The following is a 25083-nucleotide window of genomic DNA, read 5'->3' as shown; positions in this document are numbered from 1 at the left end:
ACATAATACAAAATAATTTATTCACATTACATGCTAGAAGGTGATATATCAATTAAATGAAATTCTAGGGGCTATGGCTCATAGCCTTTTGTGTAGAACCAAATCTGTTTGACAAAATACTAGTGAAAGACCAACTTTCAAAATAAATTCATTGGTCATTTCATAGACTTGTCAATTTATGGCTCACGAATAATTTCTGAGTATATTCCAGACTTGTAACTTCAGTTTCAGACTACATGAGTTATTAAACTGTACAGACTACCAAACTAATACCACCAAAAAAATTATTTTGTTTTTACTAAGAAAGACTTCTCAGCTTCCACCTTGAACAAATTCATATTATTCAAGATTTCCCTGGAAAATTTCAAAAGCACCAATGACATATCTTTAAAGTTAATAATATAACTTTTTTTGAAAGAGAAGTTTGTACTAATCAGAATTATAAGATAAGATAATCATTATATTTCTCATTCAATTAAAAAACATTTAAAAATTTACTCAGAGAACCTAAATAAACTATCTTCTCATGAAGTTTTAAAATATATAAAATATATTAATGAGATCGAATTAGACTAAATTACTTAAATACTTTTATCTCCTCCTATGACATCATCCATATTTCACTCTTTTTGGTAGTGGGATTTCAAAGAGCTAAGAAGACATCTAACTAAAATGGGAATTAATTTCAAGGAATTAAATATCTCCAAGCTTTAGAAACAAACCTATCATTTTAAATTTGGAGAAAGATTTTCTTATGGTAAAATTATTTTTCAAAAAATAGCAATACTAGCAATTAATTTGATTTTTGTAAGTTATTTGATTATCACTGGAAATACACATATAAAACAGAAAATGAACATGTAAAAAATTGAGTAAATTGAATCTTTTCAGCCTTATTTTTTTCTCTAAAACAAAGTAACTTTACTCACGTTTTTTCCATCCAGCAATTCCATGCACTTTTCATTTCTGTTGAAGTTACCTACTACTTCAGGATGGACACAAGTATGATCCCTGCTGGAAAGAATAGTCATTGGGACCCCTGAGTACGCTGTCCTCCGGAGCTCTCTAGTAATCTGAGCTATCTGTTTGTGTGTGCGTGTCCCAAAATATATTTTGGGTATCTTGGATTTCCCCCCATGATCCTTCTTAGTGGTATTTGAGGAATCTTGACTGCTTCCTTGTTTAGTAGAACAACAACACCTGGAACAGGGACCAGGAGGCTGTAACAAAGGAAAGAAAAGACAACTTATGTCTGGTATACCACAAAAAATGTTATTAAACCTCTCACAGAATCAGAACCTATAAGTAATAAATCACGACTGTCAAGTAAAGAGAAATGTCAAGAAATTATATCATCTAAAACTTGCCATTAAAGAAAAAACTACAAATTCAATTTAAATTGGCTTTCTTGCACTCTTAAAAGTGATAAACAATGTTTCCATATTTGCATGGCTTTCTATCATTACATTCATACTCTTGAATTCCAAATGTTTTAAGAGGCTTTAATTCTAATTATAAAAATAAAACAAAATGGAGGACAATTTTCATTTTTGCTTAGGCTTCAAGTGAACTTGTAATACTACAGTTTAACATTAATAATGCTATTTTTGTTCACACTGTAGCCCATTCAAATATTCTACACCAATATTTTAAAGAGCATTTTAAATATAGCTTACAAAAAAAAGAAATATCAAGTTGAATCTAAAATATCATTAAAAACAAGAAAACTTCTCTAGCAAAGGGATGCAAATGAATGCAAATTATTAATATTTACTAATGAAGGCAAGTCGTTTGTGTGCAACAAGTACAACTGAAATTCGATTACCTGTCATGGAATTCAAATCCATCAGTAAAATTTTTCAGGATAGCTTTTTCTAAAGGACAATTTTACTCATAATTCAGTTCCATAATTAAAATTAGATAAATGTCTCCTTAAACACAACATATGGAACAGCAAGAATATAGTCTGTTATTTACCTGATTTTTCTCTTCTGTTCCCAAACTCAAAAATAAAATAAAAAGTTTAGTGCTATATATTAGAACCATGAGTTCTTAATAACTATTCCCTCCTCAACTTCAATTACTATACAAATGAGACAAAATGCAGCCTCATTTAAGAAAAATACTGTGAAATGGTTAGTTTATAGAAGTGATGGGGAAAAAAAGCTAAATAGCACAGTAGCTTAAGAGAATTTGTTCAAAAGAACAAATACACCATTTAACTGAAGTTTTTTTAAAAATTATAATCAGTAAGAGTAGCCTTCATAAACAAATGCTAAGTCATAGCATGTTACACCACAATACTGGGGATCAAGCTGTCTTTTAGCCTCAACTCAGTGGAAAAGCAAGTTCAAATTACTCCCAGTCTCACTCAACCTTGTCCGCCATTAAATATTACAATACATGATAGAATGGATGTAAATGTGACCCTTCTGGAGCTGTCACTCACTGGGATAAAAGGTTCACTGATGTGCCAAATAAACAGTCAGGCAAAGCAGATAAAGTTACAGCCATGCTGGAATTGTTACATTCCCCTCTCAGGTTGCCAGTAGCAGCAGATTTCATTACAGAGTGCTGCCACATTAAATAGCCAGTTCCAAATATCCTGCCTTCTATATTGAATAATTACTTATTCACTGAAAGGATAAAAAGAAGAGTTATGAATGGGGCTCTTGTCAACAGTGAGGCAGGAAACAGCTGACATGTGGTTTATGTTACATATGTTGCAATATCTAACAATTTATGGTCACACAGAAAATGGAATGCAAATTCTATCATGGTATTTCTGACTGAATTCTTTTTTGGCCTTTGCAATGATCACATTAATTAATTAACCTAGTAAATGAATTAAGATAACTCTAGGTAGCAGAATTAGTTTACTTTTCTATATCTTTAATCTTTTCACTCAATTATACTATTTCTCTTCCCTATGATATGATAAATTAAATACTGAATATTAAATTGAATACTGGAATGCTATATACTATATGGATATATTATATCCAAGCATAAAAGTAATCCAATAAAGTGGTCTTCTCTCAAGTCCTGGATAACCTCCTTTTTGATGAAACACTTTCAACATCAATTCCACTTAAAGCTTTATCACCTACACCTTTTATTTTAATTCCATTTTTTTCTAACCAAAAGTCCAAACAATATTGAACTAAACAAGTCAACCACCTACAACAAATAATTTAATATATTACTTAAAGACCTTCATACATCTATATCTCCCATATAATTTTTTCAAATAAAAAGGGATGATATTATACAGTTTTATAACTTGCTGTTTCGTATTAAAACGTTTTACTATTTAAAAGGGATGAACTTGGCATTAATAATTTTAAAAACAGATCTCCCTACCTTAAAATGTCGCAATAGTAGCTGTAACTAACAAAAATAAAAGATCAAGAACTAGTTTCAGAAAACTTGTCCCATTAGAGCACCTTTATTTAGGTACCTTAAATCTGATTTTCATTCAATAACTGATAAAATTATAAACTATGGCTAACTTTATATTAAACATGTTTTTGTTCATTATGTTTTACAGTGGTCTGAAGTAATTATATCATCTATGAATGTGAGACTGACTCTCAAGAATATGGTTTTTCAGTGGGTGGTTGGGCAAGTATTGTAGAAGATGGAAATTAAGAAAGAAACTTGATTCTTTTTCCTTTGCAATATTAAAGAAGAATTATTTCTTCAGAAGTGATCTTCTACTGAAGTTTCCATTTAAAGGATTTAGTACAATCAAATTTAATATAGAAAAAAACTGAATGTGGCAAGAGAACAGAGGCTTCAAAAAGACATTTATTTAGCAACAAAAGAGAATTATTTGTACCAAAATCACCTACTTTTAATTCTATAAGAAAACTAGAGAAAGAATACTGAAAACAGCCATGGCAGGAAGTCATAATATCCTCCAATTCAATTAATAGGCTAACACTTTATGGCCTCTCTCTGAAACACTTTGACCTAGCCGTCTTGACACAATAATTGAACAAAATTAAATAATTTTGTGCCTTTCATTAAGTATTTCTCCTGCTAAGGAGCTATCAGGTTTGCCTTTCAAAGGGATATTTTCCTTTTGCTTTTGACCTCTGAATTTACAGAGATTGCATTAGGAAATGGAGAATAATTAATAAGTATTCACTTTCATCCAACATATCTCAATGTCAAGAAAGATAAAACATATAGGCTCCCCAAAACCTGTAATCTCTAAGACCTGAAAGTGGCTACACTGAGTGGCAGAGCCAAGCCCTTTAGAAAAGGTGCTTCTCCTCTAGCTAGAAACCATCTAGAGTCCTTTTACTTCAACAAAAGACAAGAAAACCCAACCCAAATAACACTAAAATTCTATTACCATTTAAAGAGAAAAAACAAACCAACAACAACAACAAAAAAAAACTATAGGGGCACCTGGCTGGCTCAATCAATGGAGCATATGACTCTTGATCTCAGGGTCATGAGTTCAAGCCCCACATTCGGCATGGAGCCTACATACATAAGGAGAAACACAAGAGATGCATGTGGGTATAACAGCTATATTCTTTCCATATGTAGGAGTCAATTGTTTAAAAATACATTTCAAATCTACAATGGTCGAAACTGTTCTTAGAAGATCAGCAACTAAGGATTTTAGAAAATTCTCTTCATGTCTAACAATTTCTATCTATTCTCTCTCTTGTCCTATGATATAGAAATATATATATAAATTTTTTGAAAGAATGAAGATTATAAGATCTGATCTTGAAAGAAAGACAAAATTCTGATTCCTTGACACTATTCCTTTCACAAAGTTTAAGTTCAAGTAGAATAAGATACAATGTCAAGGTATAAAGTTTCATAATTTTTTCCAACCTTTCTCCACAAAAACAACATAAAAATTTCTATGCCTAAAGGCACCTGGATGGCTCAGTCAGTTAAGTGTCTGCCTTTGGCTCAGGTCATGATCCTGGAGTCCGGGGAGTGAGCCCTGTATGGAGCCCCGCTTTGGGCTCCTTGCTCAGCGGGGAGTCTGATTCTCCCTCTGCCCCTTACCCTGCTCATACGTTCTCTCTCAAATATATACATAAAATCTTTAAAAAATACATTTAAAAAATTACTATGCCTAAATAGTTGAAAAATAAAAATGAACATGGTGACCAAATACATTTTAAAAACGGAAAATAATAAAGGAATAGTGAGAAACTATTGTATTGCCAGTTATTATTATAAGCTTATAATTTATAATAATAACTTATTATTATTTTGCTAATTCAAAAATCAGGTGACCTTCTAAAAGGAGGCTATGAACTGAATTCTAAACACAGATTTAAAAGGGTATATTTATGTGAAAAAATAAGTATATAAAAAAGTAAAGAGGAAAAAAGACCAAAAAGAAGTTTATTTGTAGGAAATAAAGGGAAAACTAGGTCCATGAAATAATTACATACTTTTCTGAAACTTTCCACCTGTGCATGTATTGTCTTTCAACCACACTGCAAACTCCTTGAGGACAGAAACTATGTCTTACATTTCCTTATATAACTCATTCATTAAACACGGTGTTTTGCACATGACTATAACTTCAAATATTTTTTAATCGATGGACTGTGACTTATGTCCCCAAGTCAAGTACCGTACATCTGCAACATTATATTTATTCAATAGATGCATAATTGATGTCCTAATTTGAAGTTCTTCATATATCAAAAAGTTACTTCAAAATAAAAAGGTTAGCTTTTAAAAGAAAAAGTACAGAGCAATCTGTTATTTTCAAGGCCAAAAAGAAAAATAATCTTGTTATGCTAATATTTGGGTCACTTTATAGTTGTGAGCAACAAACGCATATCCTGATATATTCATTATTTATAATAATGATCATTTATTAAGACTGTCCCTGTGCTAAACAACTTAATATGTTCTATCTCATTCATTCATTCAAGAAATATTAGAATTCCTGATATATCAAGTCAAGGAGAAAATAATGACAAGGGTCACCTCATCTCACTGACAATGCTTCACTCTTTAATTGTTCTACAAAGCACAGTTTTTGGAGCTTACTAATACCAGTTTCACTCATGAATCACAGAATCGTTTAAAGTTAGTACTCAAAGTATATTATTTACTGAACGCAATTACAAAATATTCCTAAGGGTAAGGTATAAAATTCAGTTCAAAAAACCTATTTTAACTTATTATTAGTTCACATTTAAATAAAATATTTTCTAACAAGGATTTACACATTATGTTCCTCAAGGAAAAAAAAAAACTCTCAATTAAGAGACTCGTTAAAGCACACATCAACAAGCTTCTTCTGTAAAGGTTTAGAGAGTAAATATTTTATGTTTTGTGGTAAATAAGGTCTCTAGCCCTGTATAGGAAAATATCTTTATGATCCCAATGTGGGGAAGGAGTTCTTAAACAATACACCAAAAACACAATGACTGAAAACACAATCTCATTAAGACGTAAAATTTCTATTTAAAATGGCACTTCCCTTTATTTAAAAAAAAAAGGAAAAGGCAGCACAGACTAAGAGAAGATATTTGCACTGCATATAACCAAGGACCAGTATCTGTAACATATGAAGAATTCCAACCAATCAATTTTAAAAGACAAATCCAATAGATGGCCAAGAACGAGAAAATCACAGAAGAGCAAAGCTGAAAGGCCAATGAACATCAGAAAAGATATATAATTTAATGCTCAGCCTTATTTATGACTAATTAGGAAGATGCAAATTAAAATCATAATTCGATTCCATTTCCCATCCATCAGGTAGGGTGTTAGATAAATATAAAGCAACTCTCATACATTGCTGACTCAAGTATAAGTGGCGCATCCACTTTGTAGAGCAAACTGGTGATCTAGTAAATCAAAGATACATAGACACTCTGACCCAGCATGACACTGTTAGGTACACATACTAGAGAAAATCTTGCACATTAAGCCAGATACAATAGGGATATTGGCAGCATCGCTTTAATAGTGAGGAAAACAAGCTAAGTATATATTAAAAAAAAGGATAAATAAACTGTGGGGTTTTTTTTTCAATCAACAGAATACTATCTATAATGAAAAAAATAAAAACCAGAGTTGCACATATCAATATAGAATATCAAAAAAACAATGTTAAGCAGACTGAGTATAACTTAAATAAAATTTTATTCTCCCCATAAAATTCCAAACAAACTGATGATAGGAATAAAACTATAAAACTTTAGGTACAGAATTAGGAACCACCACTGTAGTAGATAATCTTTGGAGCTAAGGACTGTGGTGGACAATATACTTGAAAAATGTTAAAAAGTACTTCAAAAAGGTTAGGGTTAGGGAAATTAAAAAAGATATAAAAAAATTTAAAAAAAAAAAAAAAAGTACTTCAAAAGAAAGCACAGCAAATACAGTCTATTCTGGTTCTTCCTCAGCTGCTTATGAAAGCAGAATAGCTTTCATCTTAATACCTCTTGACCAAAATGTTTCAATTTATTGGGAATTTACTAGGAAATAAGTTCTAAATTTAGGGTCTATGAACTGTTACAGAAGAGAGATTTGAGATCACGCAGAAAATAAAGACACAATTTTGTGTGCATTTCTATAAAGTAAGTCCAAACTTTCCTCAGGTGCTCAAGAAGACTGTGACTTACTGGGTGAGGGCTTTCTTCCAGAATTTATGTCTGATTTTATAATGAAAATCAAATGGAAACAGCATTTTCTTTACAACCAACTTGGCTAGACACATTTAATCTGTACAGGAATAAACAAGTTGATAATCCAAAGAAGACAATTTTACAAAGGTTCCTCCATTGCTTGTAAATTCATTTATCTTTTATGTTTGTTAATTACCTAATATTAACATAATTCCAAAACATCTAGTTTATTGCCACTGTTTATTTCTAACTCCATTTTACAGATGAAAAAAATAAAATCTAAAAGAGTTTCTCAAGTTGTTAGAAAATACACGATAAATTTATAGAAAAGTTGGAATTCATAAACTTAAATCTCAAAACAAAGCTTTAACAGGCTCATTTTCATCTACCATTTAACTTGGCAAAAAAGCAAACTATTACCCTTTTTAATTTCAGAATGCCAAGCACATAAAAAGCTAGTGGTAAAAAGCCAATGAAGGTAGAATTATACTACGATCTTTGAGACCTAAAAAAAGAGGGCTTATTGTTAATCTTTATCAAACAACTGCTGTTGTCCAAGCCATCTAAACAGGTCCTGAATGCCTGTTGTGCAAAATCTCACATAAGCACACACTCTAGTAAGATAGCAAAAGTGACATAACTATACCTTCTCCACTATTCTTTTTAAAAAATTCAAACAGTAGTACTCTACTGCCAGTTTCATGATTAAACTGCACAAAGCAGCTGTTTATCCACTCACAGCAACCAGCAGGTGAACCTGATTCAATATTTATCACAGGCTTTCACAGATCACTGCTAACCAAGCAAACGTTTTAATTAAGCTGGAACTTGCTTCAAAGAGCTCATTCAAGATGTCAATCAGTAGGTAAGGGATCAGATACAGTGTCAGGTGAGAGTGTGTAATACAAATCCACAACTTTCTTCATCCCATCGCTGTAAATTAGCCTGCTCTAAAGTTCAGACTCTGATTGTAACAGACTGCCAGTCTCCTGGAATGTGTAACTGAAGTCACTCAAATTCTATTGTGAAGGTTGTAAGCAATATGTTAAACTGCAATGGGCTAGCACATTAAGACAGATCCTTTTCACGGTTGTTTTTTGATACCATAAGTGTTTGTTACCCTACTCTCCACTTACTGTTTACTTCTTGCCTGGTGTAAATGGGAATTCCTTAACACAGTTGTCCCAGTTTCTGAAAAGTTTATATTTCAGTAGAATTAATCAAAAAAGATCCAAAGTGGTATAATTTTTTACCTCAATTTATAACAATTATATTCTATAAAAATTCTCATTTTAAGAATAAACACATGATAAAAATGACCAAACTGCTATAAAGCAAAAATTCTCCTGGTTTAACAGCACTTTACACAGAAGTGCCTACAGCAACAAGTCTCAAAGTATAGTAAGTCACACTGGTTAAGTTTATAAGACATACCTGGGGTGTTTGTAACAAAAAAAGAAAAGAAAAAGAAGAATCAAAGAATATGAGGAGAAAAGGGAAAGCTCTTCCTTAAAGAATATCAGTTAAAAATTGTATGTAAACAGAAAGAATTTTTAAAATCACCATTTTGCAACTCCCATGTAATAACTGATTCCTGAAAGCTACCTAAATGGATGCTAAAATCATTGAGTGTAAAGTTGTTGGGGAACAAGACACACAGCCTCCAAATATCACCCCATAGGTTACTTATTAACTGTAAGAGAAAAATGTGCCTTTATCATGGAGACCTGGTAATCCACCAGTTTAACCAAATGGTCAAATGATACAGTGGTCAGACAAACTGGCATCAATGTACCTCTTTATGTGTTATTAGAAAAATACGTGCTCTTCTTGTACAAAACTACATGATTATGAAATCCAAATAATCAGACATGAATCAAACAGAACCCAGGAATAAAGAAAATGTGGTAAAAAGACGCATTATTTGGTTAGTGAAACTTAATCCAACTGCGTATTTATTTATTTTTCAAACTTCCTTCAATGAACTTTTTAAAATGAGAAAACAAAGCTATCCTGCGACATCACCTTCCCTACATAATTGACCAAAATGCTACAAGCAAAACCTACACAAAATAGAGATTTTTAACTCTTTCATGAGCACTAAAAAAGGGATGTTATCAATATATAAGCCTCTAAAGCAGCACTACCCGACAGAACTTTCTGCGATAATAGAATGCTCTGTATCTGCACCATTCAATACACTTGCCACTACTACATGGGGCTAGTGAGTACTTGAAATGTGCTTAGTGCAACTAAGGAACTACATTTTAATTTTAATTAATTTAAATAGTTACATGTGGCTAGCAGCTATCATATCAATGTAGATTTATTTTTTATTTATTTATTTTTTTAAAAGATTTTATTTATTTATTTTGACAGAGAGAGACAGCCAGCGAGAGAGGGAACACAAGCAGGGGGAGTGGGAGAGGAAGAAGCAGGCTCCCAGCGGAGGAGCCCGATGTGGGACTGGATCCCAGAACACCAGGATCACGCCCTGAGCCGAAGGCAGCCGCCCAACGACTGCGCCACCCAGGCGCCCCTCAATGTAGATTTAAAATACTACAACAGGTTCTAAATTTAATCTGGAAAATAAACTAGTAAGAATAACCAAAAAATATCTGGAAAGGAAGATGGGCAAGAGTGGTATTTTTATATATGTAAGAATTTAGTGTACATGATAAAGATGTTGTGGTAGGCACGTCTTTAGACATGTGTCCAACCCTATATATTTTTTTCTTTTTTTAGATTTTATTTATTTATTGGAAAGAGAGTGCAAGCAGGGGGAGGGAGAGGGACAAGCAGACTGCACTAAGTGTGGAGTCGACTGGGGCTCGATCTCACAACCCCAGCCGAAAACAAGAGTCAGACACTTAGCCAACTGAGCCACCCAGGTGCCCCAACCCTATATTCTTTAAAGAGTTTATCATCTGTAACCCCTGCTAAAAAGGTGGACCTAATAACACATGACCATGTCCAAAATATTCCCAGGCATGGCAAGACCAGTAACATTCACTTTCCAGGAACTTGTATTTGGGGCATTTAGAGTAACTATAGGCAATAGACAAGAACATTTTGTAAGATTTCAAAGCTTCCATTCTGAGATGTCGTGGTAAGGTCATATGACAGAGAAAAAAATAATGAGAGATTCTGCAGAGAGAAGCAGAGAAGACAAATCTGAGGCCTCAAAGAGAAGGAAAAAGTTTCCTAAAAACTTCTGAGTTCCAATAAGTGCAATTGTATTTCTTGCTTGACCTTACTTTGAGTGGGTTTCTACTTCTTCAAAAGAAATCATTCCTGATTAACAGTTGAAACGATCAAAGTAATAACACGAGACTTTCCCGAAGTTGAAGAAGTCTCTGAGTCTTCAATACAATAAAACCCACTAAATAACTAGCATAGTGAAAGACAATGACTCTCATCTAAATATCCAGCCATAGACTATAAACATAAATTATAGAACAGCCACTCAATAAAATGCAATGTAGTCACTAAAAATGATGCAGAAGAATATTAAGTGACATGAAAACATGATCCTGATCCATTATTATAAAGAGAGATAATTGGGGATGCCTCAGGGTAGCTCAGGGTAGCTTAGTCGGTTAAGTGACTGACTCTTGGTTTTGGCTCAGGTCATGATCTCAGGGTTCTGGGATCAAGCCCCATTTTAGGTTCTGCACTAAGTGGGGAGTATGCTTGAGGATTCTTTCTCTCCCTCTTCCTTTACCCTTCCCCCTACTCACAAACTCTCTCTTTCCCCCTAAATAAATAAATCTTTTTAAAAAGACAGAAATAATTGGACATTAGTTGTCTCCTGAGGGATGCAACAGTAAGCATATAGCACTTTGTATTATCTTGAAAAACAAAACACAAGGGCAAAATCAAACCTGAATCTAATTCAGCCTCTAACTAACATTACTGGAAATCTTGGGATAAAGCAATATCTTAAATGACACCACGAGGATAAATTCAAACAAATCCTGAATATAAGAAATCCTGCAAGACAAATAATGCAGTTTTCTGAACAAATAAATGGCATCTCTCTTAAAAGAAATGTCATGCAACTTCCTTGTTTAGGTTCTGATTTTTGAAAAGCCAATTCTAAAGCAACATTTTTTAAACAATCAAAAACAATTGTAAACAGACTGGGCATTAGACAAAGAATTACTGTTAATTTTCTAAACCATAGTAATATTATCTTTAAAATGTCATTGCTATATTTTTAAAAGTCAATAGCTGTTAGAAATATACGCTACCTTATGTATGGGTAAATATACATGAAGTCTAATAGGTGCTTTAAAATGTTACAGTCCCTCAGCCCCAAATTGGGTGTAGAGATTACTTAAAAAAAATAATAAATACATAAATAATTAAAAATAAATAAAAGCAGGCCTTTTGGGGCCCCTGGCTGGCTCAGTTGGAGAATGCAACTTCTGATCTTGGGGTTGTGAGTTCACGCCCCACATTAGATGTAGAGATTACTTAAAAATAAAACCTTTAAAAAAAAAAAAGTTCAAGTTCCTTACTCTTTCCTCTTCTCATCCTTCTCAAAGAAAAGAAAAGAAAATGGCAAAGGGTAAATAAAACATATAGGGGAGGTAAAATGGCAAAATAATAATTATAAAAGCTGAGTAATAGGCAAAAGGGGTTCATTATACGGTCCTCTGCTTTCTGTATGAAATTTCCTTAATTAAATATTTTTGAAGTAAGGAAAAATTTACAAATTCCTTTTCCTTTTTTAAGAATTTATTTATTTATTTGAGAGAGAGAAAGAGAGAGAACGGCAGAGAGCACAAGCAGGGCGGAGAGAGAGAAGCAGGCTCCCCGCTGAGCAGGGAGCCCAACCTGGGGCTTGATCCCAGGACCCTGGGATCATGACCTGAGCCGAAGGCAGACACCACTGACTGAGCCATCCAGGTGCCCCTACAAATTCCTTTTTATAAAACAAGTACAACATTGATCCTAAAGCAAATCTGGATAAACTTTTTCTAACCAAAAATACGAAGATATCAAGACCAATGAATTCTAAATGTAATAGGAAATAAGATTCTTGCACGTGTACACACACACACACACACACACACACACACATCCAAAAAGCCAAGAACAAAAGGATAATTCAGTGTTAGGATCTATTAATGTAGTTAACATATTAAAAGATAGAATATGAAAATTCATATTCATATCCATAGTTTAATATTCATTCTTAATGAATGAATATTTAACTCAATTATGACAAAAATATATGTAAAATTAATATGATTAAATCTATAATTTACATATAAACACATAACCTGTATAATTTAACATATTTATATATGCAGATATGACTTATAGATAATTTTCAAAAGCCACTTTCATGCTTAATGAAGAAACCCTAGAAGCATTCCCATTAATGTCTCAAAGAAGACAGTGATGACCATTACTTCCCAATATGCCTGGGACAATATCAGTTCATATCTTTGTTTCAGCTTAATTATTAATAAATGCCCCCCACCACCTTCATTCTCAAAAGTGTCCTATTCTGGACAATAAATATGATTCTTCTATCTGTTACTATTATTACACTTAACACTGGAAATACTGTATAAAATTGCAACGGAGGTAAAATGATCACTATTTACAGAAAATATGATTATATACTTGGAAAACCTGAGAAAATTTATTGGAATTATTAAAATAAAAGAATTCATTGATGTGGCTTGGTAAAAAAACACAGTAAATGTAGTTCAGTAAAAAAAGAGGGAAATTAGTAATCTTCATATAAAACCATAATGAATTAGAAAATGTAATTGAAGAACAAAATCCCAATTATATAGAAATAAGAGATAAATTCCCCAGGAGTCAACATAAAAATATATTGAAGTAGTAACAGGATGTATTAATTAGATGGGGCAAATCCTTTCACAACCTGTATGTATATCAAATCATTATGATGTATACTTTAAATATCTTAGAATTTTAATTATCAATTATACCTCGTTAAACCTAAAAAAAGTTAAGAAAACTTTAAACACTATTGAAGGAAATTAAAAAAAAAAAAAGCCAACAAAGCAAATGGAAAGAGAGCATGGTCTTAAATAGAAAGACAACATCATAAAGAACTCAACTCTCTTCCAAATAATCTATAAAATATATCAAGAATTTATTTTTAGCTAGACAGTCTAATTCTAAAATTCATATGTAAAAATAAACAATAGATAAATAAATAAATAGGTAATAAGGAGAAACCAGATACATAAAATATTAATGAGTACAATAATCAAAACAGTGTGCATTGATGGAAAACAGGAAGTCCAGAAGTAGAGCCAGATACATTAAGGAATCTAGAACATCATAAAGTCATAAAAGTTGCATCTCAAATTAGTAGGGAAAAGAACTGTCAGTAAATGATGTTGGAATAACTGGGTAGCAATCCAAGGGGGAAAAAAAAGTTGAGTTCATATCTTATTCTATTCACCAGAATAAATTTAGGATTTAAATGGTAACAACTGAAAAATGTTTAAATCATCTGACTGAGAAAGGTCCTTCTAAGTGTGACCAAAACCCAGAGACCATAAAAGACTGATAAATTCAACTACATAAAATAAAAATTTCCTGCATGATAAAAATCATTATAAAAAAGGCAAAAGACCAATAACAAACTAGTAAAGAAAAAAAGATTTTTGCAATTCACAACACAAAGGTCTAATTTAATATTGAAGAACCCTGTAAAATAGTAAGAAAAAGACAAAAAACTAACTGATAAAAGGAGTAATCAGATATTTGAAAAGATACTCAACCTCACTCAGAACTTATCTGCAAGAGTATAACATGTATACGTGTGTATGTGTATTAGTGTAATTTACCTTTATAATATATATACTACATAAATATATATATACTTTTAGAATACTAAAACATATATTTTATATACATATATTGGCTTTTAGTATTCTGGTAGGATTCATAAATAAACGGTAACAATTGCCTCTGGGGTAGGAAAGAAAATGGCTGAGAAACTGGGTGTGGGTTTAATATACACCCTTTTGTTCTTCTTCAATTTTATACCATAGGCATATATACTTGTCAAGGATAAACAAATGTAAATTAAAAAATCAAAATACCAAATTGTCTTCCTCTGGCACTACAGACACACCTCCTCTCTATAATGTTGAAACAATGTATAGAGAAGTAGGACATAATGACATCACCATTTCATTCTTAACAGAGAATGAAGACTTAATGAACATTACTAGTAAAATAATCAACAACAAAAATCTCACACTGGCTAAAACAGCACAAGATAAAACTTATTATTGACTAAAACTTAAGAAAAGAACCAATTATTTGACAAAATTATGATCAGCAAAACTCCACCTAGAAATACTGAATATGTTAAATACTAATATTGCCTAAAAAAAGGAACTAAGTGGCAGAAGTCATAATCAACGAAAAGCTGACATAGCTGAAAAAACGTATTTTAATATGTTCCCCATAAACATATTAAATTAGTAAATTACAAAAAAAAAAGACAGTAACAGAAGAAATACTATTAATTAACAACTAGACTATGATAATGGCAGTCTGATTGATTTTTTTTTTCCTTGCTTCTTTATACTCTCTGGTGTTTCTTGAATTGTTTATAATGAACAAATATCATTTTTCCAAAAATTTTTTTAAAAATACACATAAAAGAAAATAAATACTGAGTAGAGATACTACCAAAGAGAATGGTCTCCAGTTATATTATTATTCACTATTTCTCCTTGCAATTCTATTAGTTTTTGCCTCATACAGTTTGATGCTCTGTTGTTAGGCACAAACACACTAACCACATTATTTCTTCTTGGAGAACTGGCCTCTTTATCATTATGTAATGCCCTTCTTTGTCTCTGATAACTTTCCTTCCTTTAAAGTCTCCTTTGTCAGAAATTAATATAGCTACTCCTGCTTACTTTTGATTAGTTGTTACATGGCATATTTTCCTCTATCCATTTACTTTTATTTATTTTTTTTTTCAAGACAAATTTCAAACCTGTGCAATTTAATGTCAACACCAATGAAATCAATGGAATATGAGTCAGAACTGTTTAAATTTTCTTGAATCTATGCCTTAAACAGGTATGTGGAAGAAAACATTCTTGGATGGACTGGGATTAAACTAATGGATATTTGTTTGGTTTTTTTTTTTTTTTTAATGATTTTTTATTATATTATGTTAGTCACCATACAGTACATCCCCGGTTTCCGATGTAAGGCTCGATGATTCATTAGTTGTGTATAACACCCAGTGCACCATGCAATACGTGCCCTCCTTACTACCCATCACCGGTCTATCCCATTCCCCCACCCCCCTCCCCTCTGAAGTCCTCAGTTTGTTTCTCATAGTCCATAGTCTCTCATGTTTCATTCCCCCTTCTGATTACCCCCCCCTTTCTTTATCCCTTTCTTCCCCTACTGATCATCCTAGTTCTTATGTTCCATAGATGAGAGAAATCATATGATAGTTGTCTTTCTCTGCTTGACTTATTTCACTTAGCATTATCTCCTCCAGTGCCGTCCATGTTGTAGCAAATGTTGAGAACTCGTTCTTTCTGATAGCTGAGTAATATTCCATTGTATATATGGACCACAACTTCTTAATCCAGTCATCTGTTGAAGGGCATCTCGGCTCCTTCCACGATTTAGCTATTGTGGACATTGCTGCTATGAACATTGGGGTGCATATGGCCCTTCTCTTCACTACGTCTGTATCTTTGGGGTAAATACCCAGTAGTGCAATGGCTGGATCATAGGGTAGCTCAATTTTTAACTTTTTAAGGGACCTCCACACTGTTTTCCAGAGTGGCTGTACCAACTTGCATTCCCACCAACAATGTAGGAGGGATCCCCTTTCTCCACATCCTCTCCAACAATTGTTGTTTCTTGCCTTGTCTATTTTTGCCATTCTAACTGGCGTAAGGTTATCCATTTACTTTTAGTCTATATGTGTCTTTATATTTAAAGTTGAACTTCTTGTACACAACATACAGTTTTATGATCCCCTCTGTCGATCTCTTGGATATGGCTTTAGATACAACACCAACAGCACAATCCATGAAAGAAATAACTGATAAGCTGACTAGGAGAAATATTTGCAAAAGATATATCTGATAAACAACTATTATCCAAAATATACAAAGAACTCTAAAAACTTAAGAAGAAAAAAGCAAACAACTCAATTAAAAATGAGGTTTTTTTTAACCTTTTGTTTATTTTAAAGATTTTATTTACTTGAGAGAGAAAGAGAGAGAGAGAGAGCATAAGCAGGGGGAAGGGGCAGTGGGAGAGAGAGAAGCAGACTCCCCATTGAGCAGGGAGCCTGATGAGGGGCTAAATCCCAGGACCCTGATATCATAACCTAAGACAGAAGGCAGATGCTTAACTGACTTAGTGACCCAGGTGCCCCTAGCCCTTTAGACCTCATTAGACACTTCACCAAAGAAAATATACAGATGGAAAATAAGCATATGAAGAGATGCCTGAGATCATATATCAGGGAAATGCAAATTAAAATGAAATACCACCACACTCATAATTAGAATGGCCAAATCCAGAACATTGACAACACCAAATGCTGTCAAGAATGTGGCACAACAGGTACTCTCATTTATTGCTGGTGAAATACAAAATGGTATAGCCACGATAGAAGACAATTTGGCAACTCCTTACAAAACTAAACATACTCTTACCATAAGATCTAGCCTCATACTCCCTGGTATTTACCTGAAGGAGCTGAAAACATGTCCACACAAAAACCTGCACAAAGATGTTTATAGCCACCTTATTCATACAAAACTTGGAAGCAACCATGATATCCTTCAGCAGGTGAATGAATAAGCAAACTGTGGTAGATCCAGACAATGGAATATTATTCAGCTCTGAAAAGAAATCAGCTATCAAGCCACGAAAAAACAGAGGAAACTTTAAAGCATATAACTAAGAAGAAGCCAAACCAAAGGCTACATCCTAAATGATTCCAACTATATATAACATTCTGGGAAAGGTAGGGGCGCCTGGGTGGCTCAGTCATTAAACGTCTGCCTTCAGCTCAGGGCGTAATCCCAGAGTCCTGGGATCGAGTCCCACATTGGGCTCCCTGATCCGCTGGGAACCTGCTTCTTCCTCTCCCACTCCCCCTGCTTGTGGGAGTGCTGGCTGTCTCTCTGTCAAATAAATAAATAAAATCTTTTAAAAAAACACAAAAAACAAAAAACAAAACAAAACATTCTGGGAAAGGTAAAATAAGGGAGACAAGAAAAAGATCAGGGGTTGCCAGGAGTTTTCAGGGGAGATAGGAAGTCATGAATAGGTGGAGCACAAAAGATTGTTAAGGTAGTAAAAATACTCACATGACCTCGTAATGATGGATACATGTTATACATTTGTCCAAACTCATTGATTATATAACACCAAGAGTGAACTGTAATATAAACTATGGACTTTGGGGGATTAGGATGTGCTGATGTAGTTTCATTAATTGTAATAAATGTATGATTCTGGTGGAGGATGTTGATAATGGGGTGGCTATGCATGTTGGTAGGGGCAGGGCATATATGGGAAATCTCTGTACTTTCTCTTCAATTTTGCTGTGATGCTTAAACTGCCCTACAAAAATAAAATCTCATTTAAAAAATGTAACTGGGGGTGCCTGGGTGGCACAGTCGGTTAAACATCCATTTCCTGGTTTCAGCTCAGGTTGTGATCTCAGAGTTGTGAGATTGAGCCCCACATCAGGTTCTGTGCTCAGCATGGAGTCTGCTTGAGATTCTCTCTCTCTCCCTCTGCCCCTCCTGCTTGTGCTCCCTCTCACTCTCTAAAATTAATAAATATTTTAAAAATACAACTGATGATTTGAAAAAAGTAATAAAATAATGTGTGGTTCAAGTAAAATATATAACAAAAGTTGCACAGAAGATGAGAGTGGAAATGAAAGTATAGTGGTAGAAGGTTCTTATACATTATATGTGAAGTAAAAATTTTAAAGTACATTGATAAATTTAAGATGTAAATTATAAACCTGAGAGTAACCCCAAAACAGATATAGTTAAGAAAGCAATGGTAGAGAAAAGATGGAATCCTAAAACATGTTCAATTAATCAAAAAGAAAGCAGAAAAGAAAGAAAAGGAGAATAAAAAACAGATGGGGCAAATGGAAAACATACAGCAACCATACTAATAATTACATTAAATGTAAATCGTGTAAACGTCCCAATTAAAAGGCAGAGGTTGTCAAATTGGAAAAAAAAAAAAAAGGAAGATTCAACTATGTATAAGAAATCCATTAAATGTAAAGACAAAGATTAAAGTAGAAGGATGAAAAAATACTATGCAAACACTAAGCATAAAAAGCTAGAGTGGCTATATTAATATTAAACAAAGTAGATTTCAGAACAGACTTTCCCAATGGCAGAGTGGTTAACTCATCTGGAAGACATAATCTTAATGTATATACCACTAATAACAAACCTTAAAATCTAAGACGTAAAAATTGATAGAATTGAAAGCAGCAGCAAATCCACAATAATAAGGCCTTCAGCACTCTTCTCTAATTTATAAACAGACCCCAAAAATCAGTAATACAGAAGACATAAACAATATAATCAGCCAAAATGACCTGGCATTTATAGACGACTTCACTGAATAAGTGAGCAGTAGTCTATAAATGAACACATATTCTCACAAGAACTCAGACCATTTACCAACAAATCACTAAATCTAAAAGAACTTCAATCATATAGAATATGTTCTCTAACGCCACAAAATTAAATTAGAAATCAATAAGAGAAAAATATCTGTGGGAAAAAACACCTACTTCGTATGTTTATTTAGACTTGTACGTAAATCTTGGGTCAGAGAAGAAATCACAGGAAAATTAGAAAAAAAAGTAACCTAACATCAAAATCTGTGTGATGCTTAGAGGGAAATGTACAATGTTAATCATAAAAGAGAAACACAAATTATGAATATCAGAAAGGAAGAGGCATATCACTACAGATACCGCAAACATCTTTTAAAGAGAATATTTTGAACAGTATCCCAATAAATTCAAGAACTTGAATGAAATGGGCAAATTTCTTGAAAAATACTAATTACCAATTGAAGAAGCAAGCGAAAATCTGAAGGGTCCTATATTTATTTTAAGAATTAAATGTGTAGGGGCGCCTGGGTGGCTCAGTCAGTTGTGTCCGACTGTTGATTTCAGCTCAGGTCATGACCTCAGGGTCATGAGATCCAGCCCTGCATCAGATGCCACACACAGTCTGGAGCCTGCTTAGGACTCTCTCTCTCCTTCTCCTTTTGCCCCACCCCCCACTCCTCTTTCCCTGGCTCTCTAAAATAAATAAATTTTTTAAAAATTAAAAAATTAAAAAAGAATTAAATGTGTAAGTTAAACCCTTTCCAGAAATAAGATGCAAGGTCCAAAAGGCTTCACTGGTAAAGTTTATCAAAAATTTAAGGAAGAAGTAATACCAATACTTCGCAACTCATTTTATAAGGCTAGCATTACCCTGATATCAAAACCAGACATTATAAAAAATAAAACTAAAGACCAATATCCTACCCGCATGCACAAAAATCCTCAGCAAATTTAGTGAATCAAATCCAGCAATATATAAAAAGGGTCCTATACCATGACCAAGTGGGTTTTACCCTAGGAATGTGAGTTTGGGTCCACAACCAAAACCCAATCATTATAATTCACCATATCAACAGCATATAGGAGGAAAATCCTATGATCCTACCAATGGATGCAATAAAATTTTAAAGAGAAAATTCAACATCCATGCCTTATAAAAACTTTCAGCAACCCAGGAATAGAAAAAAACTTTCTTAATCTGATAAAAGACATATACAAAACACCAATGATAAACGTCATATTTAATGGTGAAAGAGTGAATGAATGCTTTCCCTGCCAAGATGTGAACAAGGCAAGGATATCCACTCTCAATACTCCAATTCAACCTTGTACTATATATCCTAGCCACTGCAATAAGGCAAGAAAATATATTAAGAGCCAAACATTATAAAAGAAGTAAAATGCTTACTAGAGAATGTAAAATGTACAATTCTGTGTACTCACAAAGTCCTACAAAATTTCCAACATCAACTAGAACCAAAAAGTCATTTAGCAAAGTTGCAGGTTACATGGTCAATACACAAAAACAAACTCTATAATAAAAAACACATAACTGGAAGAGAAAATTCAAAGTGGAATCATTCAATATTTGTTCTTTTGTGTCTGGCTTATTTCTCTTAGCATGATCTCTTCAGGGTTCATCTATGTGGCAGCACATGTCAGAATTTCCTTCCTTTTTAAGGCTAAATATCCCATAGTATGTATATACCACATTTGTTTATTCATTCATCTCTCAAAGGACATTTCGGTTGTTTCTACTATTTGCCTATTATGAATAATCCTGCTATGAATACTGGTGTACAAGTATGTATTTCAGTATCTGCTTTCAATTCTTTTGGATATATACCAAGAAATGAAATTGCTGGAGCATATGATAATTCCATTTTTAACTTTTTGAAGAACTGGGAACAAGGTTTTTCAGTTAAAAATATGAAAAGGGAGAAACTTAGAATGAACCCTCTGGTGTTGAAATGGAATTGAATGTATTGATAGGAATACATAATGTTCAACATACAGATAGAGAAAATATAAATATAAATACATAGGAGTGTATATTTGCACACACACACATAATTCCTAGCTCTGCCTGCTGAAAGGGCCCAGAACAGCAATCCCAACAGCAATGAACAAAACTAACACCCAGAACTTGGCTTCTAAATATTATTTGCCAAAAGGAACCAGGGCTCCCTGGAAAAATGGCTGAATCCAGGACTGGGGCAGAGAAAAGATAATATAAGCCTGAAACATCTTGTGCCAGAAAGTAAGGAAATGCTCCAAGAATGATGGATATGTGTCAGAAATACACAAGCAATTTAAATAAACTCCCACTTGAATATCTAAACAAATCATATAATGGATTATCACACCCTGAATAAAATGGGAAATCATGAGTCCACAAAGATATAAAATGAATAAATTTAATATTTAGTGAGGACATGCTATTTATAAAGTTTCAGAGTTCCTCTCCACAAAGTCCTCTTTAATTATAAAAGGAAAAAAATACTTTACAGTGATGCCCACCAGTCATCACATTAATCAAATTATCAAAGTAATCATCACTGATGAAACAAAATTAAACTGCCACCTCACAGAATGCAATGGGTAGAATGGTACAATGGGAAGCATTGCTTCCTGCCAAATATATATAACCTTAATGTAATTATAATAAAACCCCAAATTGAGAGACCTTCTACAAAGGCTGTAATCTTCTGAGGTATCAAGGTCATGAAAGTCAAGGAAAGACTAAGGAACTGCTCTAGACTGAAGATAGCAAAATGACAACTAAATGCAACACATGATTCTGAACTGGATCCTTCTGCTATAAGAGCTTTATTGTGATAACCGATAAAATTTGACCTAGCTTTGAGTATTAGATAATAGAAATGAATTAGGTTTAATTTCCTGATTTTTATGGCTTTATTATAGTTAAATAGAAGAATATCTTTGCTTATAGGAAATAGAAACATAAGTATTCCAGAGTGATGGAGTATCAGGTCATCAACTTACTCTCAAATGGTTCCGGGAAAAAAAGATATATTTGTATTGTACGTCCAATTTTTGGATAATATTGTGGCTATGTCAAAACTTAAACAGCTAAAACAAACAAACAAACAAATAAATCGACTGGCCAGAAAATATGTCAATTAACAAAGCAGTGTTCTAAGTCATCTTTCTTTTTTCTTTTTTTTTTTTTTAAAGATTTTATTTATTTATTTGACAGAGATAGAGACAGCCAGCGAGAGAGGGAACACAAGCAGGGGGAGTGGGAGAGGAAGAAGCAGGCTTCCAGCGGAGGAGCCTGTTGTGGGACTCGATCCCAGAACGCCGGGATCATGCCCTGAGCTGAAGGCAGACGCTTAACCACTGAGCCACCCAGGCGCCCCTCTAAGTCATCTTTCTATACCCATTATCCATAAGTGTAAAATCTCTGTATGGCAATTGTAGATTCTACTGTCACTAAAAACATACACATACAGGCTGGATTGGTATAGATATTTCATTAAATATTTATACATATCAAGAAAAATGATTGAAAATCTAAAACATTCACCAAGTTCATTCAACATGATAAAAAAGATTTGAAATTTTTGACTTTTCCTTTGTATTTCTACTATAGAGGTCACTAGTACATTTTCTATAAACGTTCAAAAAATCATAATTACTCAGGCTGAAGGAAATTCATTCAAGCAATTACTAACCAATTCTACATCCTGTTTGTAGGTAAATTTGCAGATAAAGCAAGAAATTCACACTAATCCCGCTAACTTCTGGCCTCACTTAACCAAGATTAAAATAGCATAGGACAAGGGTTAATAAACTATCTTCAAAGGGTCAGAGAATAAATATTTTAGGTTTTGTGAGTCATATGATCACTGTCCAACTACTCAACTCTAACGCCATACCAAAATTTACACAGACAATGTGTAAATGAATGTAAACTATGTTCCCCAAAATTTATAAAAATAAGCAGCAGGCCATATTCAGCCCATGAGTTACAGTTTGCCAATTTGTGGCATAGAAAAAAAGTTGCATCAAAGAAAGTATGTATCAAAATAGACCAGTTAAGATTTGGAATTTTAAAAGACTTTTTTATGACCATGATATATATTAGGTGAAAAGTAAAAGCTATATACACTATATTGAGATGCCTGGGTGGCTCAGTCATTAAGTATCTGCCTTCGGCTCAGGTCATGATCCCAGGGTCCTGAGATCGAGCTGTGCGTCAGGCTCCCTGCTCAGCAGGGGAGTCTGCTTCTCTCTCTGCCTCTCCTGCTCCCCCTGCTGTACTCACTCTCTCTCTCTCTGTCAAATAAGTAATTTTAAAGATAAAGCTATATACACTATAATCCAAAATTTAACAAGAATTAAAAATGCAGTATATGCATAATACATATTAATGTTTTATACATATATGTTATATAACAAAAATGGCAAATTCTTCCCATCTCTATCTCTAAGCCCCTTTACAAGGTCACTTTGTAGGTCTTCCCGCCAAGAAGTGAACTCTACCACTTGAATCTGGTTTTGGCCATGTGTCTTGCTTTGGTGACTAAGACATTAGCAAATGTGACACAATCAGAGTCTCAAAAGGTATTTGCACATTGGGGTTTGCTCTCTTGCTGCTACTTGAACCCATATATATATATATATATATTATGTATATATATAAAACATATATATACCAGGATTAGATGATGAGAAATACCCACCAGTCCCAGCCACTTGCCAACCAAATCCCTGAAACACAGCCGCTTTGCCAACCTGCAGCCGACCATAGACACGTGAGTGGCCCAGCTGAGATCAGTGGAAGAAATGCCCAACTGAGCCCAGCCTAAATTGCTGATCCCCAGAAGAGTAAGCTAAATAAATGGTTGGTTTGTTACACAGTAATGGGTAACTAATTGTGTGTGTGTGTGTGTGTGTGTGTGTGTGTGTGTGTGTGTGTTAAGAACAGATAGCAAGCAAAATACCAGGGTTTATACTAAGGAAAATAGTTGAATTAAAGATTAATATTACTAACTCAAGTAGACGTTTTGGTGTTTTCCAAATTTTCACTAAGAAACAGATAATGCCTTTGTATCCAAAAAAATTCAATGTCAGGGGTGCCTAGGTGGCTCAGTCGGTTGAACATCCGACTCTTGACTTCAGCTGAGGTCATGATTTTGGGGTTATGGGATCAAGCCTTAAGTCAGGCTCTGTGCTGAGTATGGAGCCTGCTTGGGATTCTCTCTTCCCCTCTCCCGCCCAATAGTGTGCACTCTCTCTCTCTAAAAAACAAACAAACCTCAATGTCATTAAAAAACACACAATTCAATATCAAAAAAGTATTTTTCATTATTTTAGTGAAATACTGAGAGTCTAAAAAGTATGTACATTCTTGCCCTGATGCATCTGAATGAGCTGAAAGATTTTATATTCTATCAAAGTTTGAGGATAGTTAGTTATATAGAAAACTAAACAGGGGTGCCTGGATGGCTCATTTGGTTGAATGTGGGACTCCTGACTTTGGCTCAGGTCATGATATCAGGGTCCTGAGATTGAGCCCCGAGGCAGGCTGTTCACTCAGCACAGAGTCCACTTAAGATATTCTCTCTCCTTCTGCCCCTTTCCCCACTCACATGCATGAATAAAGAAAATCTAAAAAGAAAAAAGGAAAACTAAACAAATTAATAAAACCTGGTTTGGGGAAAGAACATAATCATAGTAGAATATGTGGCTCTGTTTTTAATGATATTTATGTAATTACAATCATGTAAACACCAAATGTTGTGAGGTTTAAGGCAGAGAAGT

The 25083-nt window shown here is 33.7% G+C and overlaps 1 protein-coding gene across 2 annotated transcripts in view; it reads right to left on the bottom strand.

The window, feature by feature from the left end:
* The window catches only part of BRIP1 (BRCA1 interacting DNA helicase 1), a 178856-nt gene that overhangs the window by 124219 nt on the left and 29554 nt on the right, over window positions 1–25083 (bottom strand). For both annotated transcript variants that reach the window (XM_045773420.2, XM_087854564.1), the window contains exon 7: window positions 930–1220. In XM_045773420.2, coding sequence (XP_045629376.2) covers window positions 930–1220 — 291 coding nt within the window. The remainder of the gene's footprint in view (window positions 1–929; window positions 1221–25083) is intronic.

Source organism: Ursus americanus, chromosome 23 (genome assembly GCF_024610735.1).
Source record: "Ursus americanus isolate L20-20 chromosome 23, mUrsAme1.1.p, whole genome shotgun sequence".
NCBI classification, from domain to species: domain Eukaryota; kingdom Metazoa; phylum Chordata; class Mammalia; order Carnivora; family Ursidae; genus Ursus; species Ursus americanus.
The sequence above is the reverse complement of the archived record's forward strand: the minus strand, read 5'-3'. Positions and strand labels throughout refer to the sequence as shown.